At 26.9% G+C, this 15,702-nt stretch overlaps 1 protein-coding gene across 2 annotated transcripts; it reads left to right on the forward strand.

The window, feature by feature from the left end:
- Positions 1 to 894: 894 nt before the first annotated feature.
- Positions 895 to 15,503, forward strand: LOC110282086 (zinc finger and BTB domain-containing protein 8B). Of its 2 annotated transcripts, XM_043039847.2 has the most exons (5): positions 1,757 to 2,743; positions 4,238 to 4,303; positions 7,431 to 7,475; positions 10,976 to 11,244; positions 14,277 to 15,503. In XM_043039847.2, the coding sequence occupies exons 1-4, from the start codon at positions 2,725 to 2,727 to the stop codon at positions 11,209 to 11,211; spliced, it is 366 nt and encodes a 121-aa protein (XP_042895781.2). In that variant the 5' UTR covers positions 1,757 to 2,724; the 3' UTR covers positions 11,212 to 11,244; positions 14,277 to 15,503. The 2 variants fall into 2 exon arrangements, 1 of the variants encoding a protein (XP_042895781.2); XR_011636062.1 differs by lacking the exons at positions 7,431 to 7,475; positions 10,976 to 11,244; positions 14,277 to 15,503 and adding an exon at positions 895 to 1,029 and having other exon boundaries at positions 2,500 to 2,743; positions 4,238 to 6,090.
- Positions 15,504 to 15,702: the final 199 nt, after the last annotated feature.

A 15,702-nucleotide genomic window follows, 5' to 3' on the forward strand; every position in this document is an offset into this window, starting at 1 on the left:
CTTTCGCGACGCAATGCGCGCTTACCGCTGAGGCCGGCAGTCTCTCTAGCGTGTGTCTCCCCTGGACCTAATTATATGAAATTACCGAAATATCACCGCGTTGTTTAATATTGTTCTGTAGAGTATTTAAGTGACATGTGCTTTATATATATTTCTATGGCTACTTTATTTACTTAAGTTATTTCTTGTTTAAATGTATATTTTACACATTTTATTTTCATTATAGTGTCACTATCACTACTATCCGAATCTGTTTCAGAATCAATATCTGAATTATTTTGCATAATTTCCTCTATTTCCAGCTCAGTCAAAAATTTTCGACGCTTCGACATTCTAACGGTAAAAAGAAAAAAAATTCAAGCCTACAAGATCTAATTATCCACTAAAAACTGATCCGAAAATCGAAAGTAGCGCGAGAAAAAAAAAACTCCATTACTTACTGTAAATAAATATCACGTGCTAATTTAAAGAGCCCTCATAAAACATTCCCCCCCCCCCTCCACTCCTTCCCCTAAAAACCACGTGACTGTACTTTCATCTTGAGTAGAAGGTCAAATCTACATGTATCTGAAACCATATGGACATACAATGCCATCTTTTGGAAGAAATTTCATTTTTTAAAACGTTCCGAAACGCTGGCACAAATAAGTGACGGTCGGGGGTGAACGAGAATACTCTCTGACACGCGGGTGTGTCGGTTGGGAAGTGAGCGCGTTTCTTGATGGCACATATATGTGACAGTCGGCTCGAAAGGGTTAAACATCAAAATATTTTTTTCACGTATATTCATTTTATATTTCCATTTAATGTGTTTTTTCACTCCTTTTTTTTTGGCATATATTTAATAAAAACTTTACTGCTTCTTTTCAGGCACATTTGTAGTGAAAATGATCGACTCATCGCTGACAAGTTCATTGATTCAAAGTCGACATTTTTGTCCATATTGTCCCTACAGTACTTATTATTCCACTGCTCTAAATAGACATGTTAGGACACACACAGGAGAAAAGCCATTTGAATGTGATGTTTGTGAGAAAAAATTTAGTCAAAAGCACTCAATGTTGACTCATAAGTATAAAAGACATTTTTCGAAATCTCAGTCAGGCAATAGTTTTACACAATAAGTGCAAAATGTTTTTAACATTTAAATATATTGAAAAAAAATTTTTTATATATAAACAAACATTATTGGCTGCTATAATTTAAAGTAAAATGTCTTTTAGATGGAATTTTGTAATTATATTTGTTTTTAAAATAGTATGTTATTTAATAGTGTAGTCATAGGCGTAGTGTGAGAACACTTTTGTTTATAGGTAAGTGTTTGTTTATTTTAAGTTTTATATATATAGACCTATTTATTTTTTTATATGTATGCATATTTGTATATTAAAGAAGGTATAAAACTTAAAATAGATGAACAGTTATCTAAAAACAAAAAGTGTGCCCCCTCATGCTGCACTTATGATAGTACAGTAGGGAACCGATTATCCGTAACGATCGGGACCATCGATATTCCGGATAACTGATTTTTTCCGGTTTTCTGAATCGCTACAAAAACCCGTTTTTTTTATAGTTAAACCCAACTAAAAAAAAAAAAAATTGGAAATAATCTTAAAAAGAAGAAAAAACGATGAAATAATACACTAATGATTATTTCCAAAATGATGGTAAGGTAAACATCTTTCAAATAAGAACGAAAAATCCTAAAATCCTATGAGGAAAAAAAATTGTTTTTTTTTTAATATGGCGNTCGAATTTCGTTCCGGTTTTCTGATTTCCGGATAACGGGTTCTGTACTGTATTAACTACTATTCTGCCATGACCGTCAATTTAAATAGTGCTACAACACTGAATCATATAAGACATTTATTGACCTAACTAATTTTAAGCTTTACAATTCATTTTTTTCATTTGTATTAATGAATATGTATGTAGTTTTATATTATATATTTGAGGAATCATCTATGTATGTGAGTATATTTGTTTTTAACTGAATATACACTTTCAATAAATTTAAATATTTAGTTGCAAAATATGTCTTTGTTTATCATTACAACGGTTAATTTAATATTTTATAAGGTTTAAATTTATCTCTTATAATATACGTAAATGCATAATCAGATTAAAACATATTTTTTTTGGATAAATATACACATTTGACATTGTTCACTTCTGTTATGAAAATTTTCATTGTTCAAACTAAAGCTTTCCATAAACCAATATTGATAATTTTTTAATTAGAATAGATATTGTCTTGCAACGAAATAACATATAAAGAAAGGCAAAACATAAAAACTTTATTCTTTTCTTACTGTGAGCATGCTGGCAATTCAACTATGTGAATAATAAGAATGTAAATTCACATCACTCTGCGGTCAAAATAGCTATATGTGTAACAGCTATTTATGTTTCTTACTATCATTTTTAGTTGTATTTAATTAATTGTCATTTTGCATTGGCTGGTTTTTAAAAGAGGCTTTAATTTGTCTTTCTTTTTAGGAATCAAGGAGTTAGAAAAAGTTTTCAGAAGAACAGATTGTAATAAAATGGACAGAAACATCATTCAGATCAAATCTCCTATGATTCATCCATGTCCGCACTGTTCATATCAAACATTGTACAAATCAGATCTGACTAAGCATATGAGAAAACACACTGGAGAAAAACCATTTATATGTAGAATATGTGGTAGAGGTTTTACACAAAAACATAGCATGATATCTCATGAAATATCTAGTCATATGTAATTGAAAGATTCTTTATCATTTCTTTTCTTTTTCATTTATTTTCTTTACCATTTTTTTATTTCGAAATGTATTTTAGTTGAATTTGAATTAGTAAATCTATTCATATAAAAATATGAAGAATTCATATAGTAATAATGAGTGAATCTATTCATATAATAATGATAATAATAAAAACCATTTATGCATAGAATATCTGGTAGAGGATTTACACAAAAACGTAGCTTGATATCTCGTGAAATGTCTACTCGTATGTAATTGAAAGGTTTTTTGTCATTTCTTTTTTATTTTTTAATTTCAAAATGTGTTTCAGTTTATTTAGTTGAATTTGAATTAATAAATCTATTCATACGATAATAATAAGAATTCATATAATGAGTGAACCTATTCATATAATAATGATAATAGTAAAAACCATTTATATGTAGAATATTTGGTAGAGGATTTACGAGAAAACATAGCTTGATATTTCGTGAAATATCTACTCTTATGTAATTGAAAGGTTCTTTTTCATTTTTTAATTTCAAAATGTGTTTCAGTTTATTTAGTTGGATTTGAATTAGTAAATTTATTCATATAATAATAGAGGTTGTGTATCTGTATCTCCATCACATTGTAGGAAAATGGTGGTGCTTACAGATGCAGAGTATAAAATAAAGATAAAATGAATGAAGATGAGGATAAATATTGATCTAAAGTTGTGCCTCTGAAATCTAAATGTTCGATTATTTTTAATGCTTGCTAAATTTGTAAAGTTTTTGTTGATCGTAAAGGAAAACAAGTTTTCAATCATCTCAGTATTAATACTTACCCATGGTATTATAAAATTCTGTGCATAAATTACAATTTTTCTTTGCATCCTTTTCTTGATGATTTTTATTCAGTTCGTAGCATTAAAATGTTACCTGAATGAATGAGGAAAAATTCAAATCATGTATTCAAAGGATTAATTAAAATATTTTTAAAAGTATTTTTTATGGCTCTATTTGTCAGTTTCTGAGGAAGATATTTATGCTAAATTTTGTTTTATGGCATTAATTTTTCTTCTAATATTCATTGATATGTATAACAATATTGTCTAATTATGTTAATTTTTTAAAAAAAATAAATATTCTTTTCATTATTTCAATAGACTTAGTAACCTATTGATGATATTCATTTTGGATTTGTCAATAGTTATTAAAACAGTATTTAAGAATGAGTAAAATTTTAGCCACAAAGATTCCTTTTCAAAGCTTTCATTATTAAGTTGGGTTTATTGATGCAATGTTAATACAGAAACTTATAATTAAGAAATTGAATGTTCATTTATATGATTTTAAAAAAACTTTTTATAACATTTGTGTGGAACTACAATAAATATGCATCTATTTGTCTTGAAAACTCATTTTGTGCAAATTAGAATTCATCTCATGGCATTTAAGTTTCTTTCTTTTAAAAAAAAAATAACTTTGTCATATTTGACTCCAATTCTTTTTTTCTTTCTTTTTCAGTGTTTGAAATAGCGAGACCCTACATCAAGAAGGTTTTTGGCCGCACTCGACATATATGTCCACAGTGTAATTATTCAACCATTTATAAATCCTCTATGACTAAACATTTTCGGAAACATACGGGTGAAAGACCATTCCACTGTGATGTGTGCGGTAAAACTTTTGCTCAAAAACACCATATGTGGTCCCACAAGCAATGCCACCGAGATTTTGTGTGAAAATTAAAACATTGAACCATTGCCTTGGTGTTTGCTAATATAGTACATAAGTAAACTCAATAGCCCATAGAATCCATTTTATCAAAATCTAATGAATTGAGTAATTTACTTACTAAGCTATTAAAATTTCTTTAAGCCCAAATTTTTAGATTTACTCAAAACATTTACAAAGTTGCATTTGTATAAGTATTTTACGTTATGCATAATATTATTTTCTATTATACATATGCATATGTTATATCTGATTGTACTGTTATGTTAGGATATATGATTATCTTGCTATTGCAATTATGAAAATAGCACCAGTTAAACTTTATTTTCTAACCATTCGCATTGAAATTTTTAATGTTATTCATCTCTTAATTGCTTTTGTTTATTTGTTTTATAATTTACATGTATAAATAATTAGTTGGTTTATTGATGAGCTTAGATTTGTTATGAACAAAATATTCTACATATTTGATATCTGATAATCAAGTTATGTGAGCATCAAAATAGTAGTTATGCTTAGTTTTTTAATCATTCATGATAACTAAGCATGTTATAACAATATAATTAAACATGTTTTCACATGATAATTAAATATGTTTTTGAATCAATCACTGACTTATTGATTTTTTTCAGCAAAATATTGTTCCTTATTCACTTAAAAAAATTTTTATAAAATTATTTGCTTCAATTGCTGATAGTTTCTTTTATTATTAGTTTTCATATTTTTTGCCATTTCTATTTCATTCCAATGTAAAGAATGAAAAAAAAAGCTTTAGTTTATTCTAACGACAATTGTAAAATCGTAAGTACAGTGTATTCTCAATATCTCTAACTTCAATATCTCAGAAATCTATTATGTCAAAAAGAAATCTTTTTCCCTACATATCCACCTAATGTTAATTTGAATTCCTATGTCAAAGTGTTTTTTTTCTCAAAACCTCATTATATAATTATTCTTATGTTTTATGACTAATTTAGAATAAATTTTTCTACTTTTTAGAACGTATTTAGCTCTGAACTTCTTATCCCGAATAATTTTAGTGTCCCTTCAACTTGGATATATCCAGAGTTTACTGTATTTGTATGATATCTGATTATCATGTTATAACAAGATGAAAATATCACCAGTTACACTTTATTTTTTGACCACTCAAGTTAAAACGGTTAATGATTATGCAAAATATTCCATATATATGATATTATTATTTTTAGCCTTTCAGGATAGAATCTTAAACAATTTCTATTTTTTAAACGTCATAGTATGTTTCTTATATAATTTATAAAGACATAATTAGTAGGTCTGTTATCTCTTTGTAACATTTTGTCATTTGATTTTTAATTAATAAGAAATCTTTATTATAAACAATTATTTTTTTAATTTCTATTTTGCATATGACATAGAATATAAAATATTCTAGGTAAACTTTTGTTCCTTTTTGTTAATTTAGTATTGAATAAAGAGTATTTGCCAATAAATTACATTCATTCAAGTTTGAAAATTGTAAATACTTCTTATAATTATTGTTCTATTAACATGTACTATTTCCTTCTTAAGTCTATCTTCTATTATTTTACAGTTATGTACTATAACATTTTTCACTACACAATATTGTAACTAGTAAAATAAAATTTAGTGTTTCAAAATTGTTTCTCGTTTTGCTTAAAATATTTAGAATAAGAACCCTATTTTCAAGGCAAACATTTTGAACATGTTTCCTCATTTACAATTTTGACCCTCTGATTTTTTTTACCCTTCTATAAATTTTAGATTACGTAACTCCACTACCAATAGTTTCTTTAAAAATAACCTCCAAGAATCTAGTTTGCTTTGTGGCTCCGAAAGGTAGAGAAATTTCAATGCGTTTAAGTATTAGTATGTTTTTAATTATACATTTTAATACTTAATTTATTTTTTAAATGTTTATTTTATCAAAATTCTTTTCGGGAAAATTCTTTTCGGTTTGTTGGTTGCACAAAATTTAAATTAATTTTTAATTTATTGTAGTTTTTCTGCAATATATGAAGAATATTCTTAGAATGTATTCTTACGAAGTATTTGTTAGTATAAATATTTTTTTTAGAAAAAGTAAATTAATATTTTGATATTTGTATTTCAATGTCTCTGCTGAGATGTAGGCAAACTGAATCACTGACTGTTGCTAAATTTTTTTTTATGACAATACAAGTCAATCCTTAATTTTAAATCTTAAAGAATTTAATAAAATTGGTTGAAACTGAATCTACATAGCAGTGAAGGGGAAAGTATGAGTGAAATGAAAATGCATGCACTGAGAGACATAACCAAAAGTAGCCAAGTGACTTAATAAACGAACCATATGGCAATTTGAAAACTGTGTTTTTTATTTTGTTTCTTAATAACTCTTTTTTTTTCAAACACTGAAATAATGAAATGCAGTAAAATTATTTTAGATTTGCCTCCTTATTTTATTTTAGCCTTGCTATATATTATATTTTTTTCATCCCTTAAGAAAGCTAGAATACTGTTTATAATTTTCCTTATTGCTTTTATTGAATCTCTTATAAGTTATATAGCATACCTGCCAACTTTTAATCCTTCCCATTTTCATTTTTTCCAGTGGTATTAAAATGGAANGGTAGAATACTGTTTATAATTTTCCTTATTGCTTTTATTGAATCTCTTATAAGTTATATAGTATGTACCATTTTTTCCCTATGCATAATATTACAGGACTTCTTTTAAATATGTTTTTTAATATTTAAATTCTGTGTTTCAAATGAAAGAAATAAAAAGCTTGGACTTTGACACTAGATCACTCTCTTATTTTTTAATGAAGCTTTCCTTTTCTTTTGTAGAAAAAAAGTTTTATAGTTGTATCTTTCTAATAAAAAAAAACTAAGAAGTTGTAAAGATTGAAAAGCAAGTTGTGTAACGTATATTTAGTCTATCAGTAATTATTGCTGCTATGAATGCTTTTGACATTCTTTTTTTTTTCATACATCAGATTCAACGAAGATTCCAGAAGGTTTGGATCCCTCATTGGCTGAAGGTTATACTAAATATTCATGCTCTTATTGCAAATATTCATCTTTCTATAAAGGTAATGTACAGAGGCATATGAGAAAACATACCGGGGAACGACCTTTCTCTTGTAGTTACTGTCAAAAAAAGTTTACTCAAAAAGAAAATATGCTTATTCATGAAAATCTTCATGCACAATCAAGACTGTTAATGTGCCATATTTGTAAAGAATGTTTCCGTAGTGCCTCGTCATTGGGTATTCATATGTTGGACCATAATCTGTAATACCTTTTTTTCCCTTTTGTTTCTGAAAACTTTATCTGTACTGTAAAAATTGTACATTTTCTTCTTAGCATTTGTTTCATTTGACTGTTTATTAAAACAACTGTTTTTGTACTGCTTTTTCATGACAAGTAATTATTAGTGTTTATACAATTAAATAGAAAGTAAAATGTGTTCATGTATCAACATTTCTTTGTATGCAGAAAGCAAAGAAGAAATACATTAGATAGAGATTGCACTCTAAACTTTCAATTGCAGGAAAACTTTAAAGTGTTTTAAGCTGTTATCAGTGTTTATTTGATTAAATAGAAACTAAAATGTTTTTATGAATCAACATTTCTGTATATGATGAAAACTTTAAAGTTTTCATTATCCTGAATCGTATTGCATATGCAGGTAATATTTTTAATGCATGGTTGTAAAAAGTTACTTGAACATATATAATTTAAAATTTTAATGCTTATTAAAATATCAAGTTCTGAAAAAGATATTACTTCTGGCTATATATCTGCAAATTTAAGAAATTACAACCTTAGACCTTAATCCAGGACTGTAAACATGTGCCAATTTTTTGGTTATGAGTAGCTATGCACCTAGTAATATTTTATCTCATTCCTTGTACAAAAAAGAAATTTTTTTTTGATGCTTGAGTCTTATAGAGATGAAACTTTAAATCATGTCCCCAAAATGCACCAAAAAGAAAAATTCATTGTATTCAAGTCTGTTGGATAAGGTGGCTATTCTTGGACTGTAAAAAGGTCTGGAAAATCTGCTTTGCTTCATTTGTAAGGGTTTTTATCTACTTACACGATTCCATCTCTTTCTTTTAAAATAAAAAAATCTTAAATTAAATCGAATTGAAGCAAAGGGCTGTTCTTAGTTTTTGAAGAGATATGAATTAATTATAAATGAAAATTTTATCAATCACTGATTGGTTCTAAGACTGGTTTATAAAAAAAATCAATCTGAAACATGAATGTATAAGAAAAATCATGAAATATTTAAGTGTGAAGATTATCTTAATCAAGTTTTTCCTGTGATCAAAATTGAACCAGGTATAATGTCAAGTTTTACTTTAATATTTTTTTCGTTTAATTATTTAAAATATTTTGAAATTAATTTTTTTACTTTGACAAAATGGAACTTGTGCTTATGTTGCTTATCATAAGGATGGTCTCCATTAGTCGTCATACATGCATTAATATTATTATAAGTAATGATTTAAAAATATTATTACTTTGTGATGGTTGTTATTCTTAAAAATATTTTTTAACCGTTCTGTTTTATCCTATTAGAATTTGTGTCTTGTTTTTTGTTTATGTAGTTCAATTTTTGTAAGTTTAAAACAATTTTCTCTGTGTTTGATAAACTTGTTGAATTGCTTAAAATTATTTGCCTGTTTTTTAAACTACTTTTAAATCAGTTCTTTTTACTTAATAGTTAATTAATTTTTACCCACTTCATAAAGGTTTCTTTAAATGTTTTATATTTGGATTAAACTTACTTTTAATTATGACTTCCCTTTGACTAACACAAACTTTTTAAAAGTATCTTGTATTTAACTTTACTAATTATTGTTATCACTTTTTTAATAAAATTTTTTGACTGCCTACTCCTTTCAGTTGAACCATATTTGTTCCACAATTTATAAACAACAAACCAGTAGCGTCTAAAATTAGTAATCTGTGTAAAACTAATTAACTCTGAAATTTATTTGTTGAACTTCAGATCTNGCGATCTGCTGCAGAACATCGCCAATTCTTAGCAAACTTTCGGCAGCAGCCTGTAAGAAAATAAAAAAACGAAATAATAATTTTAAAAAAAACATCGCATAAGGAGAAAATTTAAAACGTATGCATCTTGTATCCACCCCCAGCTTAAGGAAAAATCGCAATCTAGAAATCTATTTAGCGCCTTGGCAATAGTAATTTAAGCGAACAGAAAAGGAAGAATAGGACTCTAAACCCGACACTCGCGGAACTGGCGAAATGCCGAACTTCGGATCTCTTTCGCAAAATTCCAATATGGCCCCCAATCCCCCAAATATTACTATAATTCAATTCCACTGTTAATTTCAGAAAAACCAATAAATTTAGTCAAGTTTCGATCGTAGATTATGATGGAGTGGGGTGAATTTAAAACTGGCCCATCTTAAGAGAAATTTTACTAATCAAAATAATAATCTATATAATATAATCAAGAAGAAATAATCAGAATCCTATGAAGAAGAAATAATCGTTTCTTCTTTGGAGCGAGATCACAGTTCTCGTTTTTTCTTTTAGATAACATTTTGTTTTAACGAAAGACGCTTACCTCGCAAGAAGAAAAAAAAAAGGNCGGCGCTTGTGACGAAGCGGCGCTTTCGCCGAAAAATACGATATCTTGTATTTAACTTCACTAATTATTGTTATCACTTTTTTAATAAAATTTTTTGACTGCCTACTCCTTTCAGTTGAACCATATTTGTTCCACAATTTATAAACAACAAACCAGTAGCGTCTAAAATTAGTAATCTGTGTAAAACTAATTAACTCTGAAATTTATTTGTTAAACTTCAGATCTTCCAATCCATAACATATTAATTAATTTGTAATTGTATTGAGAAAAATGCTCTTATTTTACCTTTGAATTCACTTGATCCAACATATTAGGAGTTAATTTGTGATTAAATTCTGAATAATAATTTACATTATAACTCTGAATTCACATAATCAGCTTCTGATCATACAATATAGGAGTAAATTTATAGTTGAATTCAGAATAATACTCAATTCTTTTTCCTCAGAATTCTTCGATTAACCTCAGTTATCTAATGAACACTATAAAAAGTAAATTTCTAAATGTATTCATAATTGAATTGAGAATGATATGAATTTTACATCTCAATTCACTTGATATAACTTAGATCACCGGATTGATCTCATAAGAGTTCAAATTCGTTTTCAATTAAAGTCTGAATAATATTAGCATTCTACCTCTGAATACTTTTGTTTAGCTTCCAATAATCTAATTAATTATATCATTTTAAAATTATTAAATAATTTCTGAATTAACTGGAGAATAATACTAACATTCTTTTTCTGAGTTCCTTTAATTAGATCACTTAATTGATCATAATATTTGTTAAATTATTAAATTTAGCAAAATTGGAGAAAATATCAAAAAATTATAACCATGTTTAATGAACTTATAATTATGTGTTTTAATATAATTATTGTTGACTTATTTATCTTTAAATCTTTTTAGGTTTTCAAGATTCTTCAAAAAAGTCGTTGATTGCTCCTGAAACTTTACTCCGCTCTTGTGTTTTTTGTCCATACACTACTTTCCATAAAGGTAACTTTGAGAAACACATGAGGAAGCACACAGGAGAGCGTCCTTTCTTTTGCAAGTTCTGCGGCAAGACATTTACCCAGAAAGTCAACATGTTACGTCACGAAAACTCTGTTCATTTGTTTCCAAAACTCTACTCTGAGCAGTAAAAAATAATAATTGTTTTACTTCTTTTATTTAAGGTGCATTCAATAATAAAAAATGTTCTTAATTTTTTCATTCTCTTTTAATGCATTTTAAAAAAGTGGATTTTTTAATATGTTTTATTCTATTTGATCAACTATACAAAAAAGATTGATGCATTTCTTTAGTAATTAAAAAAATGTAGTAAATGATGAAATTATCTGTGATAATTTGATAAATTTAGGTATATATAAGAACTTGCTTGATCTAAAATCATGTTAAAGTTACAATATATAAATTATACTATTTTAAACAGTGGTATTGGCTTTAGGAAGTAATGTAGCATGTGTGAATTACATTATAAGAACAGTCAGGAAGAGATTTGCATATCTAGAAAACAGCACATCATAAATCTCAACTTTTTAGCGACAAAGGAACCCTTTTATCCTCTGAGTGTCAGTCCTTACTTTTTACAAAATTTTAAATGCTTTCAAAAACATGTTTTCTCCCATGTTTTGCAATAGGAAAGTAAAGAATTGCAAGGATACATTTGTTCAGAGACTCAATGCTTGAAGGAGATTAATGATATGGTGGAAATTTTATTAAATAATTATTTTGATAAAATTCCTTCACACAATGCTATCCTATGCATAAAATATTTATATGCATTTAAATTGTATATATGACACAAAAAGCTGAATGACAAATTGTTTAAAATGGAAAAATGTTTGAGCAATTGCTAATGAGTCCCTCACAACCTGAGTCCTTGGGCACATATGCCTCCCTAAATCAGCCACTGAGAACAGCAGTAAAAAATGCCATGATGCAAAAGATTGACCCATGACAACTTTTTCAGTTTGTATGTCTAACTTGCTTATAGGTTCTATAGAAATTGCCTCTGTTAAGTACTGAATCTTCTCCTCAGTCTATTTGAAAGACAGATTATGATTAAAGCTTTTAATCTGCATTAATGTCCCAGGGGATGACTAATTTTTTTGTCTGCAAACTTGTTAATGGCATTTTGGTTTTTTATTTTTTTAAAAGAAAAAAATTATACATCTAAATTACTATGTTAATTGAAATTTGCATTAAGCTAAGTTCCTTTTATAGCAAGTTTTTTAACATGTGTTTTATTATTCAGTTAACGCTGTTTAAAAAAAATTATTAAAAAATTACATATATATTATTAATTTTTTTGTATTTTATAATTTACAAAGTTCATATTTTGAACAGATTTTTGTTAGAGCGTTTATATGAAAATATTCATTACTGATACAGTTAATAAGAAATTTCTTACTTACACTATGTCCTATAACTTGGTATATTTTCTAAACAAAAAACTGGTCTTTGTAATTTTGAGTTTTAATTATTTAGGAATTGTAAACATTTTAATCTCTATATTTTGATATTAGAAACTTGATTTAAATCTAATGCTATTATTAAATATTGGATTGTAAAATTTTTCTGAAATTTTAATTATAAATCTTAGTTTAGTAATATAAAATACATTTTATATTATTACTACTAATTATAATGTTAGAATCACATTCAGTGTTTTAAAAATGTTTTTAATTTTATTAAAAAAAAACTTTTTATTTATTTAAGTTTTTGAAAAAATTTTCACATTTAAAAATTAGTGTACTTTTTATTATTTAATAATTTTAGATTGGATGAAAAGCTAATTAATTCATTTAAACTGGGTGATAAAAAATTAAAAGGATGTTTCTGTATTCATTTAATTTTGTACATAGTAACATTTTCTTCTGCATGTAGTTTTTAAATATACATATTTGTATTGTTTTTAAGCTGTTTTATTACAATTTTTAAAATTGAGTAAAAGTTATTTCTTTTAAAATACATATTTAACATTACTATTTTATGAAAACAGATAATTATGATGGGAGTTATAGAAGAAGAGCTAAAATAGGTTTTCCTGTGAATTATAGTAATTTTACTTTACGTTTCTCACAAGTTATTCTAAAATAAGAAATTTATTACCATATTGATCTTGTTATAAACATTGTTTTTTATTGCTTTGTATTGTTTTTTATGCCTAATATTCTATATTCTCAATGATTTTTTGGCAATGTAAATCTTGAAACATTTGTAATAATTTTATTGTCTAGTACAAAACAGAAATTCATAACACAATATTGTTTCTCAATAACGATTTTCTTTAACCTTACAATGCATACTACATTGTAAGGGTAAAGAAACAACAAATTACAGTTCAAATTTATACATCTATGCAAAGAAGCATGCTTAATTGAAGTAAGAGAAATACATTTCATAATAGCCACAAACACCACTTAGTATAATTAATTTAACTAAAATTGTCCAGCAACATTGCCATAAATTATTTTATTTCATTGTTTCTACAGTAAAATATTTCTAATTTAAGACTTATGCTGGCCAAAATTGTTTTTTATTTAGTTATTACCCAAAATACTTGAGTAATGAGTTTATGTGTGTCATTAAAAAATCATATTAGGGACAATAGAAAAAGAAAAATTTCTCATTTTTGAGTGTGATTATTAAAAACTCACTTTTCTATTAGTTTAATTTGATTAAGTCACATGACCTACTCATCATTAAGATAAATTTTAAGTAGAGTATGATGTCATGGAAAGCTATTTATGAAAAATTAACTATAATGCTCAAACTCCTTTATAACCGGTGTTGAACAGTCAACCCAATTCTGAGTTTACGACTAACAAAGTTTAACTCTGTAGTCTTGTAATTTTATACCCAAACCAGGCCCGAGTCACATCATTGGGAAGCAAATTTTCTATCCCCTGATGCACCACGGTTAGACATAACCTGTTTTATAAAAGAAAGAGTTCAAAATACTGAGTATTGAGCAATATTTCATGAAAATTTTTTTTCAATGAATTTTTTTGTACCTACTATGTTGCATTATATTTATAAACTTAAAAGGTTTAGTTTAAAATTTAAATTTTTCAATTATTTTTTATTTATCCAAATTTGTTTTGCTATGTGTCATTATAATTCCATACATTGTAGGGTTGATGAATATCATTTGTATTGTTTTTAGTTTAGCTGAAATTATATTGCATTTTGTATATTATAGTGTCAGAGAGTAAAGTGGCCCCTTTGGATTTATATGAGCAACAGTTGCCCAAACGGCTGCAAGCAATCAAGTGGGCACATTTTCCTGAACATATACCACCCAGTCGTAAAAAAGCACGTCCTGCGAAGAGATGCTACGTGTGTTCAAGAAACAATAAAAGAAGTGAAACTACCTGGCATTGCAAAAAGTGTCGAATACCTCTGCATTTACCAGAATGTTTTGAAAAATTTCACACATTGGAGGATTATTGAATAATTATAAGAAAAATTTTAGCTCTCCATTTTTTTCTAGCTTTTATAATTTGATGCTTAATAGATCATTGCTGCAAAATTTTACAAGTTTTTTGAGGAAGATTTTTCTGAGTAGTAACAAAATTTAAATTTGACTTTTAATAAGGCTAGATTAGTAAATTTGATTTAAAGATACTGTGAATACCACAACATAATAATAAAGCAAGCGTTACATAACAGACCTGATTAGCATTTAAATAGTCTCGGTAATCAGTAAAGGTAAGTCCAGTTTTAAAACTCGAACCCCCATAGACTTAATATCACAGAAAACCCAAAAATTATTTGATTTCACCCCCTCCATGATACAAATTTTAAAAAGATTTTGATTTAGTACAAAGCAAAGGTAGTACTAGTACAGAACAAAAAATAAATAAAATTGCTTTGTTAGTTTTGAAAATGTTATAGAACAGGGCTCCCACTGGTCAGGGAGAACAGGAGAAACCTAGAATTGTCAGGGAATTTTATTTCAATTCCGAAAATCAGGGAAAGTTGCATTTTCTTTTACAGAAACTTGGAAAATTCCTATATTACTCCTGGAAAGTAACCAGTCTTAAAATTGTCAGTAACAGTTATCAGTTATTGAGATTGGAGTTAAATGATTCTAACATCTATTGCAATTACTTATTTTAAAAATTTAACATTTTAGTCTGACATATTCTATCCTAATTCAATGATATATTTTTTTTATTTACAAAACCTAATGTCTTGCATTACAAATGCTTGAGCTATTTTGGGATCCAGCTGAAACATTAAATGTATGTTAAAATGGGTGTTTTCTCAAAACTCTGTAATGAACAATCTTACAATGATGAACTGATTGCAGCAGTGATTTAAACTGTCAGGTTTGTTGAGTGTTATTTCATGTTTTTATTCTTGTTTTGATTAAATGTTAATTTGGATTTATCTGAAAATTAAATAAAGAAATTATATGCCTTGACTTAAATAAGTTGTTTGTACAATATGCATTTTTTTTAATACTTTTAGTGATTAATCTTCGATAAGATATACAACTAAATCTGTATCATACTCTCAATAACTAACTTATTTGTTTCAGTCGATTATATTATGTGGAAAATCATGTGGATATTGGAAGTAGTGTGTAAGATCACATGTTGAATGTCTACTAAGCTTAATTG

Source organism: Parasteatoda tepidariorum, chromosome 2 (genome assembly GCF_043381705.1).
Source record: "Parasteatoda tepidariorum isolate YZ-2023 chromosome 2, CAS_Ptep_4.0, whole genome shotgun sequence".
NCBI classification, from domain to species: Eukaryota; Metazoa; Arthropoda; class Arachnida; order Araneae; family Theridiidae; genus Parasteatoda; species Parasteatoda tepidariorum.